The 19,676-nt window shown below is 48.2% G+C and overlaps 2 protein-coding genes across 3 annotated transcripts; both read left to right on the forward strand.

The window, feature by feature from the left end:
• Positions 1–390: 390 nt before the first annotated feature.
• Positions 391–4,189, forward strand: LOC130204495 (sterol 26-hydroxylase, mitochondrial). Its single transcript, XM_056431260.1, has 9 exons — positions 391–618; positions 1,120–1,310; positions 1,465–1,664; positions 1,736–1,933; positions 2,027–2,190; positions 2,737–2,903; positions 3,078–3,159; positions 3,241–3,447; positions 3,526–4,189. The coding sequence occupies exons 1-9, from the start codon at positions 391–393 to the stop codon at positions 3,640–3,642; spliced, it is 1,554 nt and encodes a 517-aa protein (XP_056287235.1). The 3' UTR covers positions 3,643–4,189.
• Positions 4,190–4,533: 344 nt separating this feature from the next.
• LOC130204693 (transmembrane protein 198-B-like) lies at positions 4,534–19,113 on the forward strand. Of its 2 annotated transcripts, XM_056431605.1 has the most exons (6): positions 4,534–4,606; positions 4,724–5,110; positions 16,145–16,399; positions 16,480–17,061; positions 17,150–17,346; positions 17,424–19,113. In XM_056431605.1, exons 3-6 carry the CDS (start codon positions 16,243–16,245, stop codon positions 17,574–17,576), a joined length of 1,089 nt encoding a protein of 362 aa, XP_056287580.1. In that variant the 5' UTR covers positions 4,534–4,606; positions 4,724–5,110; positions 16,145–16,242; the 3' UTR covers positions 17,577–19,113. The 2 variants fall into 2 exon arrangements, with proteins under 2 accessions (XP_056287580.1, XP_056287581.1); XM_056431606.1 differs by lacking the exons at positions 4,534–4,606; positions 4,724–5,110 and adding an exon at positions 5,320–5,497.
• The last annotated feature ends 563 nt before the right edge of the window (positions 19,114–19,676 follow it).

The following is a 19,676-nucleotide window of genomic DNA, read 5'->3' on the forward strand; positions in this document are numbered from 1 at the left end:
TTATAATGAATTATTGGAGAACCCCCCCGTGAACTTATTGCATGTTTAGTTTCTATAGAATAATCCAAATACTGCAGTGACACTCCCTGACCACTGATTCTTATGAGAACAACTGTTTCCTCTAAACACAATAACACACAACTAGCAGGTTAACGTGCATGTCACACCGTGTTTGTGCAAATTAGCCACTGAAGGAATCTGATTCAGAATCAGATTTATGTTCCCATGCATCCAAAGTCACGTGTCAAAGGACAGTTACAATGAACGTTGTGGACATTATTCATGTGTTACCATCTCGGGTCCCTGCCGCCGGAAGCCTGCAGTGGGGAAGTCCTGTGAGCGCTTTCAAAATAAAAGCCCCACCAGACGTTGCGACACACAGACTCCATCATGGGCTCCTCCGCGGCTGCAGCCCGAGCTCTGCGGCTCTCCGCGCGCTGCTGCCGGGCACCAGCGGCCCCACACCGGGTCTACGATGTCCGGAGGAACCTGAACGTCCCGGCGGCCAGCGAGGCCGCGAAGCTGAAGAGCATCGCCGACCTGCCGGGCCCGAGCGCCGCCACCACCCTGTACTGGCTGTTCCTCCGAGGGTACGCGGACAAGAGCCACCTGCTGCAGGTGAGAGGACCAGACCATCCACAGGGTGTTCGACCTGGAACAACATTTAAACTGGAGTTAAGTTACACTTAAACTGGAGTTCATTCTTTTTATTATAGAGATTAAATCAAAGGTTCTTCGTGGTGTATCAGCCGAGTCAGTTGAGGTACTCACTACATTCATTTGAAGTATTTCTTTAAGGAATATTTCCAACAGGAAACTGTAATTGTGTTACAAGAATAAACAAATGTGCAAACATATAAATCAGCTGCTTGTCCTGGACATTACAAACAAGAGCCAAGAAATAAATGTAATTAAGACACATAAATAAATGTTTTAATAACTTGTAATCACACAGAAATGAAAAATACATTCAGACGTTGAGATTAAAGATGATTTAAATTCATATTGTGAATAATAACTTGTTTGTTGTTAGTAATGAATTCATTCTTGTGGTAGAAGTATTCTAAGTATATGAATATTTAATGTGATGGATAGAAGTTGAAACCCGTCACCTCTCAGGATGTGCAGCGGAAGCTCTACGGACCCATCTGGCGCTCCCGGTTCGGTCCGTTCGACATCGTGAACGTGGCGTCTCCGGAGCTCGTGGCCCAGGTGATCCGGCAGGAGGGCCGCTACCCGAGCCGCGCCGAGCTGCCTCACTGGAAGGAGTACCGGGACCTGAGGGGCCAGGCCTACGGGCTGCATGTGGCGTGAGTGGCGCCGCGTTCCTTCAGGTGGCGTTCCCTTCATGATGTTCCCCTCGTGGCGTCCCCCTGGTGGCGTTCCCTTCATGATGTTCCCTTCATGGCGTTCCCCTCGTGATGTTCCCCTCCTGGCGTCTGAAGAAGCTCTCTCCCTCTCCAGCTCGGGGCCCGAGTGGCTCCGGCTGCGCTGCGCCCTGAACCCCCGGCTGCTGAAGCTGCGGGAGGTGCTGGCCTTCGCGCCCGTCCTCCAGCAGGTGGTCGGGGATCTGCTGCGGCGCGTGGAGCTGCTGCGGAGCCGCAGCCGGGACCACGCCACCGTCCCCGACGTGGCGGCCGAGCTCTACAAGTTTGGCTTTGAAGGTGGGAGGCGGTGTAGACGGAGGTCGTTGGCGGTCGTGGAGTCGGGGGAGTGACGCTGTGACCTCCTGCAGGTATCTCCTCCATCCTGTTCGAGAGCCGGCTCGGCTGCCTGCGGGACGCCATCCCCCCCGACACGCTGCGCTTCATCGGCGCCGTGGACCGGATGCTCACGCTGTCCGAGACCGTGGTGCTCCTCCCCCGCTGGAGCCGCGGCGTCCTCCCCTTCTGGCGCCGCTTCGTCGCGGCCTGGGACGACCTCTATGACGTAGGTATGCAGCCGGAGGAGCGACCGCAGGGGGGGGGGGGCACGCCGCGGGGGGTTCAAATGCAAGTCAGGAAAACAGTTGTTTGTGTGTGGGCAGCCCGGACCCTCATCGACCGGAGGACCGCTGAGATCCACGCCCAGGTGTCCAGCGGCGAGCCGGCGGAGGGGATGTTCCTGACCTACCTGCTGGCCTCTGATAGGCTGAGCAGAGCCGAGGTCTACATCACCGTCACCGAGCTGCTGCTGGGGGGCGTCGACACGGTGAGGGGGGGGGGGGGGGGTTCAGTCCATCATAACGCCGTGTGTGAATACAGAGGTACTGCAGGACAGGACCTTCACTTCAAAGTTCTTAAAAGTACTAAAGTACTCAGTTCAAAGCTGCTCCATCAGCTCTGAACCTCCTCGCCTGCAGTCTGGAGGAGGTTCAGGAGAACAGAACCCAGATCTCCTCGATGGGCCCTGAACGCATCACGTAGAAAACAAGGCTGACGACTCTGACTGGAGAGAATTCCTCGGTGCAACAACAGGAACAGGTTCTGGTTCCCCGGCTGCACCTCCTCCTCCAGGAGGCCCGCAGCCCGTCGGGCGGCATTCCCGGGAGAGGTTGAGTCTTGTTGTTGTCGGGACGTTCCTGACGTTGTTTCACGTCATCAACGAGCTGCCGGGGAAATAATCCCACAGGTAGAGAGAGACCCGAGGAACCGGCACGAGGTTCTTTAAAACAGAGACCAGGTAACTGGACTGAGGTGGACCTGACCTCTGACCTCCTCCCAGACCTCCACCAACCTGACCTCTGCCCCCTCCCAGACCTCCAACACCCTGACCTGGGCCCTGTACCACCTGGCGCGGGACGGCCGGGCTCAGGAGCGCCTGCACCGGGAGGTGAGCGCCGTGTGCCCCGGCAGACGGGAGCCGACCCCGGAGGAGCTGAGCAGCATGCCGTACCTGAAGGCCGTCGTCAAGGAGACGCTCCGGTGAGCAGCCTGAAGGCCTCAGAGCACCACATGACCTTTGACCTCACATCGGCTCAGGAACAACAGACGTGTTATCTTATCGATAACGTCTTTGTATCTTACGTCTGTCCATCATGAGCAAAGAGCAGCAAGGAGACGAGGCCTGCGACCTCTGACCTCGTGTTTCCCCTGCAGTCTTTATCCCGTGGTGCCCGGAAACGGACGCTTCATCCCCGATGACGAGGTGGTCGTGGGCGACTACTGGTTCCCGAAGCGGGTATGAGAGCCGCCGCCGTACCTTGAGGGGTGCCCCCGCCCCCCCCCCCCGAGACATGCCCCTCCACTCCTCTCTCTGCAGACCCAGTTCCACCTGTGTCACTACGCCACCTGTCACGACGAGCAGCAGTTCGTGGACGCCGAGCTCTTCGTCCCCGAGCGCTGGCTGCGAGGCGCCGCCGGCGCCTACCGCCACCACCCGTACAGCTTCATCCCCTTCGGCATGGGCGTGCGCGGCTGCGTGGGCAAGAGGGTGGCGGAGATGGAGATGTTCTTCGCTCTGTCCCGGGTGAGGCGCTCGACTTCCCGCTCCGTGTTCTCCTCCTGGCGAGGAGAACACGGCTGACCTCTGGCGTTGCTCCCTCAGCTCATGCAGCACTACGAGGTCCAGCCCGAGGCCGGCGCTCCGGTCGTGGAGCCCAAGACTCGAACCCTGCTCGTCCCCTCGAGGCCCATCAACCTGCGCTTCCTGCCTCGAGCCTGAGGGGGCGCCACCGAGGCCCGGCGGCTCGGAGGCGTCCGCCGTTACCGTTTAAATTCAAACGCAGGTCCAACTGAAGGCGGTGCGTTCAGGGGCCGAGCGACACGGTACTCGAGGAGCACGATGACCTCACGGGGGTCCACTTGACCTGAGAAGAACGAGGTCGACTTGCTGCAATCCGATTGGTGCAGAAGTGACATGAAGGGAGTCTAACTCAGTGAACTAACTCACCATAATGACTAACATGGAGCTCCTGAAGGGAGTTTGTAATGAATCTATTTTAACACATTCTGTGAAGCGTACTTCACCACACAATGTTTGTTTTCAAGTTGTCGAAGGTGAGAGGATGAGAGGAAACAAGGGAAGGAAAGGAGGATTATGAAACGATGAAGTGAAGAAGTTCTTTTCTGTGTTTGAATAACTCACATTTGTCTTTGATTGAACAGTTTATATTTAAGAGGATGAGTGGTGGAGATCTTCCTCTCTGCTGGATTGAGTATGTGTTGTTGTTGGTGTTTATCGCTTCCTTTAAATAAAGTTTTGGTCTGTTTGTGCCGGTATTTTATTTGTGGTCTGAACTTGTTTTTGTTATCTTGATTCCATTGTTGATGTTCACTCAGCCGGTGTGTTGCATTGTGGGTCTCTGCAGACCCCGCTGGCCTCTTTGCAGCACAGTTAGTGACTTTATTTATATTTAACTTGTTTGTTACTGTCTTTAAACACACAGCACACACTCTGGAAACCTTTAACATCACACTGCAGATTATTACTATTATTATTATTACTGTGGGACAAATAAAGGAATATCATTAGTTAATATGAGTTCACATGAACGCGTGGATTTTATTTTGAAGAGCCACTTCCGGTGGTCCTAACTTTGAATAGCTTGACGTCGTTTCTCCCTCTGCGCGGGCACGTCGTGCGTCAGCCGCGCGCACTGCAAACGGTTTACGTCTGCTCCTCTCAGGTATTTAAATGAGAACAATGTTTAACAATCAGTCGGCTGCACTTCTGTATGTTCTGCATGTGGAATATAATCTGAGTTCTGATTGATAACATCATGTGGGGATGTTTCCACCCTCAGCCTCTAGGAGCCGCTGCGCATGTGCAGACTCTTATTCCCGATGACGGGTCTGGACTCAGAACATCTTTCGGAGGCCTTCTTCTCCTTCTTCTCCTCTCCGGGGTCCCTCAGCTCCTCCAGCCCGGAGCCGGCTCATCGTCCCCGCCTGTAGGTTCGCTTTATCCCGACATGTAACCGGGACCCCTCTTCTCCAGCCCGGCGGACGCGCGCCTCCCCCCCCCCCTCCACCTCCTGCAGGCTGCCGGGGGACCGCGGACCTCCACACCGACGGGAACGCACCCGAGTCGGGGTGGAGCACGTTGAACATGTTCGGGGCTCCGGACTCGGAAGACACCGTTTGGCTTCACGTGAACGCGCACGAGGCGCGTCAACCTGTCGGGAGTAATGGTGAGGGGCCTGTTTATACGCGCACGGCGCGTCTCTTTTGTCTCAGATGCGCGCGCACACACACACACACACACACACAGACACACGCACACCTGCTGTCCAACATGATGCACCGGGGCGCGTGCACGTGAGGCTGCCCGCTGGAGGCAGAAACGAGGTTAGCGGCTCCGGGTGGAGGAGGTGGTGCTGGATGACCCGGATGGCGCATCTGGGTCGATCATCCAACTGTCGATGAGATGTTCAGCAGATGGACGCATCAATAGATGATGTGTTTACGGCCACGTCTGGAGTTTGAGTTCTCCCAGAGGTCCCTGAAGGGGCCTCAGACACACTGAGGACCAGTGTTACCTTCACTTGAGGTTCTGTCTTCATGACCCAGTGGAGAAGGTAATTATTTAATTTCTTTATGGTTGTTATTTCTTAATACTTAAGATGGACTCTTGGACCGGTGGTGTTTGTTCATCCTCCTCCAGTCTGGAGTTATTGATGTCCGATCAGACAATAAGTGGAAATTAATATCTGATGAAGCTTTATTCATTTGACGTGATGGAGGAGTGTGTGTGTGTGTGTGTGTGTGTGTGTGTGTGTGTGTGTGTGTGTGTGTGTGATGCATCACTGGGTTCATGCCTTTAATTCACCTGGTTTATATATATTCACGTTTTTTAAACATCTCAGCCGATGGACGTTTACCTTTTCATTTTTTTTTTTTTTTTTTTTTAAATTTATATTTTATTAGTGTTCAGAATCTCACATACACATATTGACATTTTTCAGATTCTTTGTATAAAGAGATGTAAAAAACAAAAAAAATAAACACATATGCAAATAAAGAAACAAAAACAATACCATAGTAACAAAACTATAAAATAAAGCAGGGAGAAATTCAATTCAATTCAATTCAGTTTATTTGTATAGCCCAATTTCACAAATTACAAATTTGTCTCGGAGTGCTTTACAATCTGTACACATAGACATCCCTGCCCCAAAACCTCACATCGGACCAGGAAAAACTCCCAAATAACCCTTCAGGGGGAAAAAAAGGGAAGAAACCTGGAGGAGAGCAACAGAGGAGGATCCCTCTCCAGGATGGACAGATGCAATAGATGTAATGTGGACAGAAGGACAGATTTAGAGTTTAAATACATTCAATGAATATGACAGAGTGTATGAATAGTTCATAGTAGGCATATTCCACGATGGAGACCTCCACGATCCATCAGGCAGATGGCGGTGGGAGGAGGAGTGGGCGGAGTCTCAACAGGACAGTGGCGTAGTCATGAGCAGGAATTCCACGACCCAGACGATCCATCAGGCAGATAGGATCTATGCCGTCTCATAGGGTCCGATGACCCCATGAGACGTAAAGTCAAAAGGACTTCCGGGGAGAAAGCAGAGTTAGTAACGTGTGATTGAGAGATGAAAATTCATCCTTAAGGAGAGAAAAAAGAGGAGATAGGTACTCAGTGCATCCTAAAACGTCCCCCGGCAGCTATAAGCCTATAGCAGCATATCAAGGGGCTGGACCAGGGCAAACCTGATTCAGCCCTAACTATAAGCTCTGTCAAAGAGGAAGGTCTTAAGTCTACTCTTAAGTCTACTCTTAAACGAGGTGACTGTGTCTGCCTCCCGGACTGAAATCATTTTCTATAGAGTAAAGAAATACAGTCAGGCCATTTATCTGTGACATAGTTGCACCACTTTTGCCAGTGCTTAAGAAATGTTTCCGTTCTTTGGTTAACATGGGCTGTGATCTGCTCCATTCTGTAGATCTCTGTCACAATGTCTCTCCATGATGTGATTGTTGGACACTCTGGTAATAACCATTTTCTGGTAATAGACTTTTTACTGGCCACCAGCATTGCATTTATCAAGAGTCTGTCCCCTTTCGGCCAGCTTTGAGGTATATTTCCAAGGTACAGAATCTTAAAGTCCAAAGGGATGTCCTCGTGAAAGATGTCCTGTAAAGCATTGTGTACCACCTTCCAAAAGTTTTTAATGATGGGACAGTCCCAGAAGATGTGGTAGTGGTTTGCGCTTTGGTGTCCACACTTTCTCCAGCAAACAGGAATGTTATCGCTATAATGAGATGTCTGAGATGGTGTAATGAAGTATCTTATACAATTTTTCCAGTTAAACTCTCGCCAGCTCATTGAACTGGTACATTTCCATTGATACCCCCATATTAATGTCCATTCTTCCTCAGAAATATCTATCCCAGATTCCTTTTCCCATTTTACTTTAATGTATGCTGTTGAATGAGTTTTAAGCTCTAGAAAGCATTTATATATGGCTGATATTGCCCTTTATTGCAATTTGACTTGTATGCTCTTTTAAACAGTTCTATGAGACTGGAGTTTACCTCTGTTACCTTTTTAACATTTTCATTGACAAAATGCCGCAACTGTAGGTATCTAAAGAAGTCCTGTTTCTCTAAAAGATAATTTTCTTTAATCATTTCAAAACTAAGCAGTTTGTTCCCTTCATAATATTGCATAAAGCTGTTATTCCATTAGCTCTCCATTTTTTTAATCTGGTGTCCATTTTATTTGGTGTGAAGTCTGAGTCATATCCACACCATTTAAGGCACAGTAGATCTCCTTCAAGTTTGTATTCTCTAATGATATTCTTCCACACTTTAAGGGTCAATTTGACCCATGGATTATCAGAACTGTTTATGTAGTGTTGCATTTTAGAGTCAGCTATGATTGCTTGTATTGGAATGGGAAATATTTTTTCTTCAATGTCTTTCCACTGTGCATCATATGAAGGATTGCACCAGCATATTATAGCTCTTGTCTGGGCGGCATAGTCGTATTCCTTGAGGGATGGCAGACCCCATCCTCCCTTCTCCTTTACTAACTGCAGTGTTTTAAGGCGAACCCTTGGTCTCTTGCCTTGCCACACATATCTCGACAACATTTTGTCCCATTCATTAAGCTGGCCCTGAGAAACTTCTATTGGTAGGGTTTGAAATAGATATAACAATCTGGCTAATATGTTCATTTTAATAGATTGTATTCTTGAGCTGAAACTAAAGAATGGTACGAGGTTCCATCTTGTGATATCTTCTTTGATTTTTTTGTTTATAGGTGAGTAGTTATATTCTGATAGTTTTGACAGATCTTTTGGAATATTTATGCCTAGGTACTTAAGGGATTTTGCTTGCCATGACCATGGGTATTTGCTTTCCATTTCTGATGTTGGATTATAGTTATACGATAGTACTTGGGTTTTACCCACATTAACCTTATATCCTGATAATTGCCCATATTTCTCAAGTGCCAGCATCAGCTGGGGCAAAGAGTGTGTTGGCTGGCTAAGATAAACTAGTACATCATCTGCGTAGCAAGCTAGCTTATGCTCTCTTTCTGCCAGTTGAATGCCTCTTATTTCTCTGTTTTGTCTTAAATATTGGGCTAGTGGTTCAAGGAAAAGTGCAAATAATATTGGTGACCATGCGCAGCCCTGTCTTGTACCCCTTTCCAGGGTAAACCTATTTGATAAATAACCATTGACCTTGACCCTTGCAGTAGGAGTATTGTATAATGATTGTAAGGTTTTAATAATCCTGGCATGAAAACCAAATCTATGAAGAGTTCTGTAAAGAAAATCCCAATTGACGGAGTCAAATGCCTTCTCAGCATCTATACTAATTACTATTGCTTCCAATTTGTTTTTTGCTATATGATTAATAATATGTAACGTCCTTCGTATATTGTCTTGTGTTTGACGTTGGTGTATGAAACCTGTCTGATCGTTGTGGATCAATTTAGTCATAAACTTTTCAAGTCTTCTGGCCATAATAGAAGTGAACATCTTATAGTCTACATTTAAAACAGATATTGGTCTGTAAGACGCACACTCCGTTTTATCCTTGCCTTCCTTTGGAATGGCAGAAATAATGGCCTCCTTCCAACTAGGAGGTGTTTGGGCCTTTTCCAGGACCCAGTTTAGAGTAGGAAGTATGATAGGGATCAAGTCATTTTTAAACTCCTTGTACCACTCAGCTGTAAAACCATCGGAACCTGGAGCCGTACCTACTTTAAGTCTGCTAATTGCTGCTTGCAGTTCACTTTCTGTTATCTCAGTGATTAGCTCTTGGTTTTGCTCTTCATTAAGAGTGGGTAATTTCAGGGTGTTCAAGAAAGTATCAATCTGGGCTATGTCTCCTCCTGGGACTCTTGTATACAATTTTTTGTAAAATGCTTCAAATGCTTCATGAATCTCACTTAGTTTGTTTTGGATCTCCTTTGTCGTATTTTATGAACTGTATTTTCAGCTAGTTTTTTCTTCAGTTTCCATGCCAGTATTTTCATTGATGTTGGGCCACTTTCATAATGTCTCTGTTTCAGATACATGAGGTTTCTTTTAATGTCTTGTGTGGTTAAACTTCTAATTTCATTTCTGGTTTTCTCGATTTCCTGAAATGTATTTCCATCTGAACTGGCCTTATGTTTTGTTTCTAAATTCTTCAATTTTTGTTGTAGCTCCTCTAGAGCCTTTTTTCTTTGTCTTTTCTTATGTGAGGCTATTGCTATAATTTTTCCTCTTAAAACTGCTTTCATAGTATCCCACAATATAAGAGGTGAGACCTCATCATTATCATTAAATTCTAGGAAGACACTCATTTCTTTTCTAATATCTTGTTTGAAACCAGGGTCATTGAGAAGGCCAGAGTTTAGTTTCCATATAGTATTTCGGGGTGGTAGGTCAAGGTCAACCGTTAGATAAATAGGCGCATGGTCACTCAAATCAATTGTCCCAATATCACATGAATGTATTTTATCTCTATCCCTCCCAAATGTTATAAAATAATCTATTCTTGTGTAAATGGAGTGAGGAGCGGAGTAGTGGGTGTAATCTCTTCTTTGTGGGTATAGTTCTCTCCATATATCAATAAGTCCCACATCCTTGAAAAGTGTGTTGACTTTTCTATGTAGAGATTTTGCTTCATATGTTTTCCCACTTGAAGAATCAAGTTGTGGTTGAAGATGGATATTAAGATCCCCTCCACATATTAGTAGGCCTTCTGTTTTTGTTATTATGATATCAATCCTTTTCATTTATTTAAACATACTAAACTCCATTAAGTTGTAACCCAGAGACAGATCAACAAAGGAATGGGCAGAAAACATATAATAACTTTGAGTAATTTCCCAAAATGCATCTCTTTATTTGAGCCCTGATTGCCTTTTTAACACCAACACAGATCTGAAGCTATTAGACACAATAGATAAAAGCCCAGAATGCATTGCAGCTATTGTACCTTCATCTCTAACCCAGTGCAGGCTATCTGGAGTCTTGCTCCTTCGAGGTCATTGAAAGGCATTCTGGGTGATGTAGGGCAGAGCTCCGTGTTCTCGGTGCAGTCAGGCGGCGCGAGCTCTGCAGACAGCCGGAGGAAAGCCACAACACTGGGTCAACTCCTCTGGTGCTGCTCCCTCCTCCTCCTCCTCCTCCTCCTCCTCCTTTCCCTCCCGTCTGTTTGCTGTGGAGTTTATTCTTAAGATCTCATGAGCATCCAGTCGCTCTTTGTGCCTCTTATGGCTTTCACATGATATTAAATCATGATATTAAATCATGATATTAAATCATGATATTACCTCAAATCTACCTCAGGAAAAGAAGATTATTAACTAATTAAAGCAATCCTTAAATTATTCCTTCAACATCTCCATGAAGCTGTTATAATATTACCTTCAACCAGAACAACATATGTCTCAGATTAAGCTTCAACTGTTTAATTTCCTCCTGCATGTATGTCAGAGTTTCCTGCGAGGCGTTCAGGGTCCAGAGGACTCATTAGCGCCGAGCTGCAGGCTGCGGAGGCCAGGTGTGTTGTGGGAGCTGACAGGTGCAGAGAGGAGTCTGCTGACGACTGTTGCTCTTCCTGCAGGGCGAACAGGAAGTGAGCCGCTGAGCCTCGTACAGGAAGTGATTCTATGAGCCTCATGAAGGAAGTGAGCCGCTGGAAATGAATAATTCATATCGGTGTTTACAGTCATGGTCTTAGTGGGTTGAAGTCGCTGTGATGATGATGATGATGACGACGTGTCTGGTTCCTGAGCTCTTCCTCTCTGAAACATTCCTGTGCTGCGCGGCGTTCGGTTTCTCCTCCACGGGAACAAACATCATTGATATTCCTGAGCGGCTCCCCCAGAGCCACGGAGCGCCGGCCGGGGGGTGTTCACTCATACTGAGCCGAGAGAGAGGCCTTCATAGATATATACAGGACTGTCTCAGAAAATTAGAATATTGTGATGAAGTTCTTTATTTTCTGTAATGCAATTAAAAAAACAAAAATGTCATGCATTCTGGATTCATTACAAATCAACTGAAATATTGCAAGCCTTTTATTCTGATTTATTGCTGATTATGGCTTACAGCTTAAGAAAACTCAAATATCCTATCTCTAAATATTAGAATATCATGAAAAAGTATACTAGTAGGGTATTAAACAAATCACTTGAATTGTCTAATTAACTCGAAACACCTGCAAGGGTTTCCTGAGCCTTGACAAACACTCAGCTGTTATAAATCTTTTTTTTTACTTGGTCTGAGGAAATATTAAAATTTTATGAGATAGGATTTTAGAGTTTTCTTAAGCTGTAAGCCATAATCAGCAATATTAAAAGAATAAAAGGCTTGCAATATTTCAGTTGATTTGTAATGAATCCAGAATGCATGACATTTTTGTTTTTTTAATTGCATTACAGAAAATAAAGAACTTTATCACAATATTCTAATTTTCTGAGACAGTCCTGTATATATATATATATTTATATTTATATATATGTATATATATTTATATAAATATATATATATATATGTATTTATATATATATTTATATATGGATGTGTATGTGTTCAATTCAGTTAGCACATCATTTCCCACATTAAACCGGTTTACTAGTGTGGGAATCATTCCCGGGAAAGCAGAAGATCTGTTGTGTCACGTCCTCTCACACACACACACACACACACACACACACACACGGTTGGTCCCCCGCCTCCGTATTGATTGACATGTGACCCCCCGGAGCTCGTCATGACCGGGCCCGTCACCGAGCAGCGGAACACGCTCAGGAGTTCCGGCACTCAGACGCCGGCAGGGAGGACGAGAGGTTGTTGTTGGAGGACGGCGTGTTGCAGCCTGGGACAGATTTCTCAGGTCAGTGATGGAGAGAGGAGCAGATTCATCTCAGTGCCTTCAGGATGCAGAGCATCAATATTCTGGATTATCGGCTTTTTAACAGTGTTACACATGAAGATGTTTTAAAGAACTCGTCTGGCTTCAGCCTGTAAACTAAACATCACGGAGAGCTTTGGTTGGTTAGCCAGCGGGAAACAACTTCAATTCTGACTCAGTTATTGTGATGAAGATGGAAAATATATACTTGATTCATCAGGAATTCACAGCTGCAATTTAAAATGTTCATTATTGATTAAAGTGCCAATAAATGTTCATAAACTTCACAGTTTCCTAAAGTCAAAACGTGACGTCTTTAAATGTCTTTTAAGAAGAAATCTGTCATCAGCTAATTGATTAATTGACAGAAGAAATGAACTAAAGGATCAATCCGTGTGTTTCTATGAGTCAGAGAGATGGAGCGACGCGGCGCGAGGCTGTTGCGTAACACCGCGTGGTGGGAGGAGCCTGCTGGCGTCCTCTCCTCCGTCACCTCATGCTGTTCACCCCGTCAGATGGAGCTGAGCCTCCCTTCATGTTTCTATGCTTTCATAAACCGTCTGTGAGGGTTGAGGAAACCAGATTATGGGCTTCGGGGTGTGAAGCATCGCTCCGACTCCTCGGCGCTGAGAGGTTCAGATCCGCCTGGAGGCGTTTGGGAAGTGGGATTCACAAGGAATCAAATGCTGAGCTGGAGGCTTTCACTTTCAATCGGCTTGCCTCCATTACTTTTCCTTTTGTTTTCCCTTCCTCTTGTCATCCTTCCTGCGGCCCTTTCCTATTTCCTTCCGTCTTTCCTTATTCCATTCATCCTTCAGCTGGTCCTCTTCCTCTCGGTCCGCAAAGGGAAATACTCGAGTAAATATGAAACTAGAGCTGCGGCTAATTCACATTTTCATAATTAATGCACGTGTGTGTGTGTGTGTGTGTGTGGCACGGCACGGTGAACACATGGCCGGTGAGACGCCGGGTGATGAGGTCACAGGAGTTCCTGCTCTCTCATTGGTCGAAGGGGAACAACAGAAGAATTCAGTCAGAGAGCATCGCCCCGCGTCTGGAGGATTAACACAGCTGGGTGTCGCACACACACACACACACACTGCTGAAATATGCATCTTTACAAGTTGTCTTTTAAATGTTCTTTGCGTGTTTAAATTGACCAAACATGCGTGAGTGAGCAGAGGAAATGTCCTGGAGGAGCTCTTCTGTCCCCGAGGAGGAGGCCGTGGAACTGAAGAGTCTTTAAACAGATTCCATGAGAGGAGAGTCACGGATGAAACCTACACGGCTGTGAATGTGCACAGAGAGAAGGGAAGAGGATCAAGAATCACGGAGAAGTTAGGTCTTCCTCTTCCTCTTCCTCTCAGTGAGCTCCAGACGTCCCTCCGTCTGGAGCTCGTGAGTCACGCTGCCGGAAACTCAACCAACGACAGCGAAGCAGAGCACATCTCTGTGATCCCTCTCTCCTCCTCAGAGGACGGCGTGATGGTTAAGGAGTCATCGACTCCCGTGTGGATGATGAGAAAATGTTTCCCACCTCTCTAGATGTCGGAGTTCCCCGTGAGCACTTGAATGCACCAACCTTAAAGACACCCGGACATCAGAGCGTCCTCCGCTCTGCCCTCTCGTCTCCACAGGTTATGTCTTTAGAGGTTTTGGAGCTGAGCTCAAACATGTGGGTCAGACTGGGTTTTATTATTATTAGACATGTTCTGTATTCATAGAAAGGCTTTCAGCTGGATCTGTGTCAGTGGGTCCCACTGAGCCACAAGCAGTTTACTCATATATATATATATATATATATGTGTGTATATATATATATATATTAGGTACAACAATAACAATGAGTTGTTATTGCGTTGTTAACTTCCTCGTAGTCGTGTTCTTCTTTTTCTTCTTCTTCTTCTGCTTCTTCTTCTTCTTTTCTCAAATATAGTAGATCTTGTCAGAAATATATTCACATCTTTACATAAAATACTTTATATAAATTCAAATATTCAGTCGACTTTTCAAATAGAACAGATTAAACCTGTATTGTTTTATCTATAGTGTAAAGGAGAGGGTTTCTACATGAGCATTTATCACACACACACACACATACGCACACACACACACACACACACACACACACACAAACAGACGGCTCTCACAGATTGGCTCTCACGCTGTTGCTATGGGAGTTTAAGCTGCTCCGTTATTGGTCAGGCTGTCTGTCAGCATCCCTCCATTGTGTTGGCAACAGACAGGAAGAGGGCGGGAGAAGCTGCTGCTGTTGTTGTTGTTGTTGTTGTTGTTGATGTTGATTCGGACAGCAGAAGAAGAAACTAGTCTGTCGTCTATTTCCTCCGTCTCTCTTTTTTCAGATGATCCATCTGCAAACATAAAAGCTGCACGTTCTTCATCTGCAGTACAACACGGCTTAGTGCGCGCACACACACACACACACACACACACACACACACACACACAGACACACACACACACACAGAGGGTCGGCCGGCACGACCCGCTAATCCTCCACCAAACGATGATTATTAATATGACATGTCTGGATGGAAATGTAGAAAGTGTGTGTGTGAGTGTGTATATATGTGTGTGTGAGAGTGTGTGTGTATATATATGTGTGTGTGAGAGTGTGTGTGTGTTGTTGTACATCTTTTTTTTAATGCTAAGCTAAGCTAACCACACAGACATGAGATGTGTCTCATTTAACTCTCAGAAAGAAAGAAAACAAGTGTCTTCAAGACTAAGAGAGGAGGATGAGAAGGAGAAAGAGAGGAGGATGAGAAGGAGGAAAGAGAGGATGATGAGAAGGAGGGTGAGAAGGAGGATGAGAAGGAGGAAAGAGAGGATGATGAGAAGGAGGGTGAGAAGGAGGAAAGAGGATGATGAGAAGGAGGAAAGAGAGGAGGATGATAAGGAGGATGAGAAGGAGGAAAGAGGATGATGAGAAGGTGTGTCAGTCGATTGAGAGGTGGAAGGAGAAGGTAAAGGAGGAGTGGTTGGTAGTGAAGGAAGTAGGATGTGAGGGAGAGGACACAGGAGGGGAGCTCATGAATACCAGACAGGAGTTACATAAGCACCTCTGACCCAGAAACCCTCATCGGACTGGACTCACCCCGAGAAGAGAGGAGGAGGAGGAGGAGGAGGAGGAGGAGGAGGCGGCGTGGGAAGGAAGAGAGAGTGAGAGTTGTATTATACTCTTAACCTAACAAGCGTAACATAACACTATTATTACATAAACACATGCTGCATGTTGTTAGTCTGAAGGAGGAAACGGAGTGAGTTAGGAAGGAGGAAACAAGGTGAGATGAGGCACTGGCTGCTGCTAATGGCGACGTCACTAAAATACAGATGGAGGTCGGGAAAGGGTTAATGTGTAGGATCTGAGGGACAAGGAAACAAAGAGTAAAGAACATGAAGAACTCTATTATATGTTATATTACTGAATGATTGATGGAACCGCCGTGTTGTCCCTGAACGCCTCGTGATCAAACACAGAGAGGCTCTGATTGCCCTCCAGCACCCGCTGTTATCTGAGCTATTATTATCTGCTGTTTCCGCCACCGGAGGGGGGGGGGGCAAACTGAGCGTGTGCACGTGTGTGTGTGTGTGTGTGTGTGTGTGTGTGTTGTTGATCCTGTGCATCGTGCTGCCGGGTTTCTAAATCACATAAACCTGTGAAGCGTGTTGAAACTCTCCGTCTCTGCTCTCGTCATCAACACGCCGTCACACTTCAACGTTATGAATGTTATCGCGGTGCGTTCAGGGACTCGTCATAACCCAGGATGAGGGCGACGTCTCCGCATCTCTAACCCCGTTCTCCTCCTCTCCTCCGTCCTCAGGTGAAGCCACGCGGCTGTGTGGTGCTCCCTAGCCTCCCACCTGGTCACCTCCCCTCCCCCGCCTCCTCCCCCCTTCCGCCCCTCTCCTCCTGGTCACCATGACGACCACCATAGCGATGATGCCGGTCCAGCCCGACCCGGAGCTCAGCCCGGAGCGCCTGGACGGCTGCGAGGACTCGGGCGGGCGCTACGAGGTGGTGCCCTCCGTGGTGTGCTCCATGTGCTGCCTCTTCGGCATCATCTACTGCTTCTTCGGTGAGTCCCGGTTCTACGGGCGGGCGGTTCCCTCCTGGAGCCGCGACCCCGTTGACCTCCGTTTCCTCCTCTGGGTCCAGGCTACCGCTGCTTCAAAGCGGTGATGTTCCTGACGGGCCTGATGTTCGGCTCCGTGGTCATCTTCATGCTCTGCTACAAGGAGCGCGTCCTGGACACGCAGCTGAGCATGGAGGCGTCGGTGGGCATCGGCCTGGGCGTCGGCGCGCTGTGCGGCCTGGTCACCATGCTGGTGCGCAGCGTGGGCCTCTTCATGGTGGGCCTGCTGCTGGGCCTGCTGGTGGGCGTGGCCACCCTGGTGGGCATGGAGGAGCTGTCCGGCAGCCCGCCGCGCTCCGTCTGGGTGCCGCTGGCCGTGCTGCTGGGCCTGGGCATGCTGTTCGCCGTGCTCACGCTGCAGTGGCAGCGCCTCTTCACCACCGTGTCCACGGCCATGTTCGGCGCCGCCGTCATCACGGTGGCGGCGGACTACTTCGTGGAGCTCTTCGGCCTCGTGCTCTACGTGTACGAGCGGATCAAAGCGGCGCCCGGGAAGCCCGTGTGCTGGCTGACGTGGGTGGTGCTGGGGGTGTGGCCCGCCCTCACCCTGCTGGGGGTCATGGTCCAGTGGAAGGTCACCGCTGAGGGATACTCCCATACCAAGGGTGAGGAATATTAGTTTGAGTATTTATGTGTGCACATCAAGATGGGAAAGTATCTATTAACCAATGAGAGCCCTCCTCTGTCCTCCAGTCATCATCAGCCGGCAGCAGAGGCGGATGCAGGTGATGCGGATCCGTCAGCGTGACGACCGCTACCGCAACAAGAAGAAGAAGAAGAAGCCGCAGCACGGCTCCTCCTCCGGCCAGGCCAAGCCGCTTCAGACCGAGCCCGCCTACCGCCGCAAGCCCAACCCCATCCGCCGCTACGACACGGACGCGCTGTCGCCGGTGAGGGTCTCGCCCGCCGTCCTTGAGTGAGTGTCATCATCTTTCTGCCATCTTCAAACCAGACTCTTCTCCCCCAGAGCTACATCCAGAGCTTCAGAGACCGCCAGGTGCAGGACCAGCTCGCCCCGAGCCGGCCGGCCGGCCGCCCGCACACCATGGTGGACATCAGCTACGACCGCAGCTCCACCACGCCCCTCACCGGCGCCGCGGGGCCTTCTCTGCGAGTCTGACCAGGCCGCCACCTCCCAGGGTCCTTGAACGCACCACTCTACCGGGGAGATGCAGGACTCTGCAATCAAACTGGGTTTAAACGTAATCTGGGTTTAGCCACACCCCTAAGAGGAGGACTTTATATTTAGGGCTGGATTTACCCAACATGCAAATGTGCCAGTGTTCCTTGTGGCTTCTGCTGGACCAATCAGTGTGGTGCAGAGGCGTGGCCTCTTTTTCACTGTCTTTCAGTAGATTCAAATGCCCAAATGCATGCATGCACTTACACAGACACGTCATCTTAGGGGTTGGTGAGACCCCGGACCCCGGACCCCGGACCCGGTCAGACCAGACCTGGGATCTCCATCTCAGTGCGAAGCCGCCTCAGGTTCAAACACAGACACCCAACTGACGGTGCAGAAGCAACTACATCCTCAGCCTGCAGGTGTCCAACGAAGATGGATCTGTGAGGGGAAACATACGGGCCCTGAAATGCAAACCGGGATCTTTTATTTGCTTTCTGCGCCATCTGGACCAGAACGAGGGTCCTTGAAACCCTCCGTCACCCGAGGTGCTGGACCACAACCTTCTTCACGGGTCCACCGGCTCCCCGATGGCCTGGGAGTTTGTTTACAGGGTGCCTTGCCCCTCTGGACGGAACCACTCAGCAACAGGAGGGGTGTTTCTAGCAGATCTACGGTCTCAGGGGGGGGGAGCCATGGAGCTACAACAAGCAGGGTACAATAATATTGTTGAGTCGATCCAGATGCCTGGATATGTGAGGAGGTTTTGTTTTTAGCTGACGACTAGAGAGCCACATACACACTGGCACCTCCTCTGAGATCTCACCTGAGCTTCTGAGTCCAACCCGACCTTCAGGCCGTGTCCTCCAGGAGGTTCTCTATGCTGCACAGCAGGGTTTTTTATTCCATAAGCGTAGATGAAAGATATTATGTGAACCTTTTACGGTTGTTGTGGCAGAGCACCTTCTTCCTCGTTGGTATTGCAAATCAATCGGAGTGAAGAAGCCGCTGAAAGCTGCACATTCTACTTGAATCTCAAAGCTTGCAGGATAATTATTGATGGGTATTAAAGATGTGACTCCAGGCTGAGATGAAACCAGTGGCCCAGTGGCCATAGCGACTCCTTCCATCTTGTGCATTGATTTTCTTTATTCGGGTCGACATTTCTGTCCCCAGTGAAAATGTGAATACTTTATCGTCTTTACCTTTTTATAGGAAAAGCAAGCAAATGGGGGGGAAGAGGGGGGGGGGGGGTATGTTAGGTTTATATTCATGCATGATCTCCACCCTCATGTGCATCGATGTGAAATGTACATACATAAAACACAGCACTTATTAATTAATTACATTTCATTTGAACTTTCTTCTTCTAATCACTTTGTTCTTTTCCAGTGGGACGTATTTATTTTCTGATGTATTTATTTCTCCAGCTGTTCTGTAAAGGAGAGTGTCATCGCTGTGGGCCGGTAGCTCCATGCTTCTAAACAACTTTAATTATGATTATTAAAGCATGTGTTCCTACGGGCCGGATCAACGCGTGTGAGAGTCATCCTTTAACTCGAGGACCTGCAACATGTCACTTTACTTTTATTAGCAAATACTATTAGAAGTTCACACACAGCTCCTCCTTTTCCTCCTCCACTCTCTCTCTCTCTCTCCTGTATTTTTGACCTCACATAACCGCTTCCCTCCTCCAGTGTCTCAAGCTTTATCTCCCTGTCCTTTATTAATAAGCACAAACACTCTCAGAAGCTTTCTGATTGGACACAACTGACTTTGACCTTGAGGAACGAGGTTGAAGGTGAACAATGCGGCGTGAAGATGGACGTACACGGTGTGGAGAAGAAGAGCAGCCACGACTCGTCTCAACACGCCGTGATGTATGTCCTCCAGGAATCTGCAGGTGTAGCATGTCTCCACTCGGGTGTGTGGGGGGGGGGGGGGGGGGCTCGTTGGCTCTACGAGTCGCTGCATGTGTCGAGGAACAGGAACGCCACCATGTTGTTTTGCTGAGGTCAAAGGTCGCGGCTGCATATTGAGCTTGTAGAGTCACTGAATGTTCTTTAGCTGTGTGCAGAGTGCAGAGTGAACTAACTG

The sequence above is a fragment of the Pseudoliparis swirei genome, chromosome 14 (genome assembly GCF_029220125.1).
Source record: "Pseudoliparis swirei isolate HS2019 ecotype Mariana Trench chromosome 14, NWPU_hadal_v1, whole genome shotgun sequence".
NCBI classification, from domain to species: Eukaryota; Metazoa; Chordata; class Actinopteri; order Perciformes; family Liparidae; genus Pseudoliparis; species Pseudoliparis swirei.

Coding starts and splice junctions, on each gene's coding strand:
- LOC130204495 (XM_056431260.1), top strand. CDS start 391: ATGGGCTCCTCCGCGGCTGCAGCCCGAGCTCTGCGGCTCTCCGCGCGC. Junction 1,934..2,026: donor GGACGACCTCTATGACGTAG/GTATGCAGCCGG, acceptor GTGTGTGGGCAG/CCCGGACCCTCATCGACCGG. Junction 3,448..3,525: donor TGTTCTTCGCTCTGTCCCGG/GTGAGGCGCTCG, acceptor TTGCTCCCTCAG/CTCATGCAGCACTACGAGGT.
- LOC130204693 (XM_056431605.1), top strand. CDS start 16,243: ATGACGACCACCATAGCGATGATGCCGGTCCAGCCCGACCCGGAGCTC. Junction 17,062..17,149: donor GGGATACTCCCATACCAAGG/GTGAGGAATATT, acceptor TCTGTCCTCCAG/TCATCATCAGCCGGCAGCAG. Junction 17,347..17,423: donor ACACGGACGCGCTGTCGCCG/GTGAGGGTCTCG, acceptor CTTCTCCCCCAG/AGCTACATCCAGAGCTTCAG.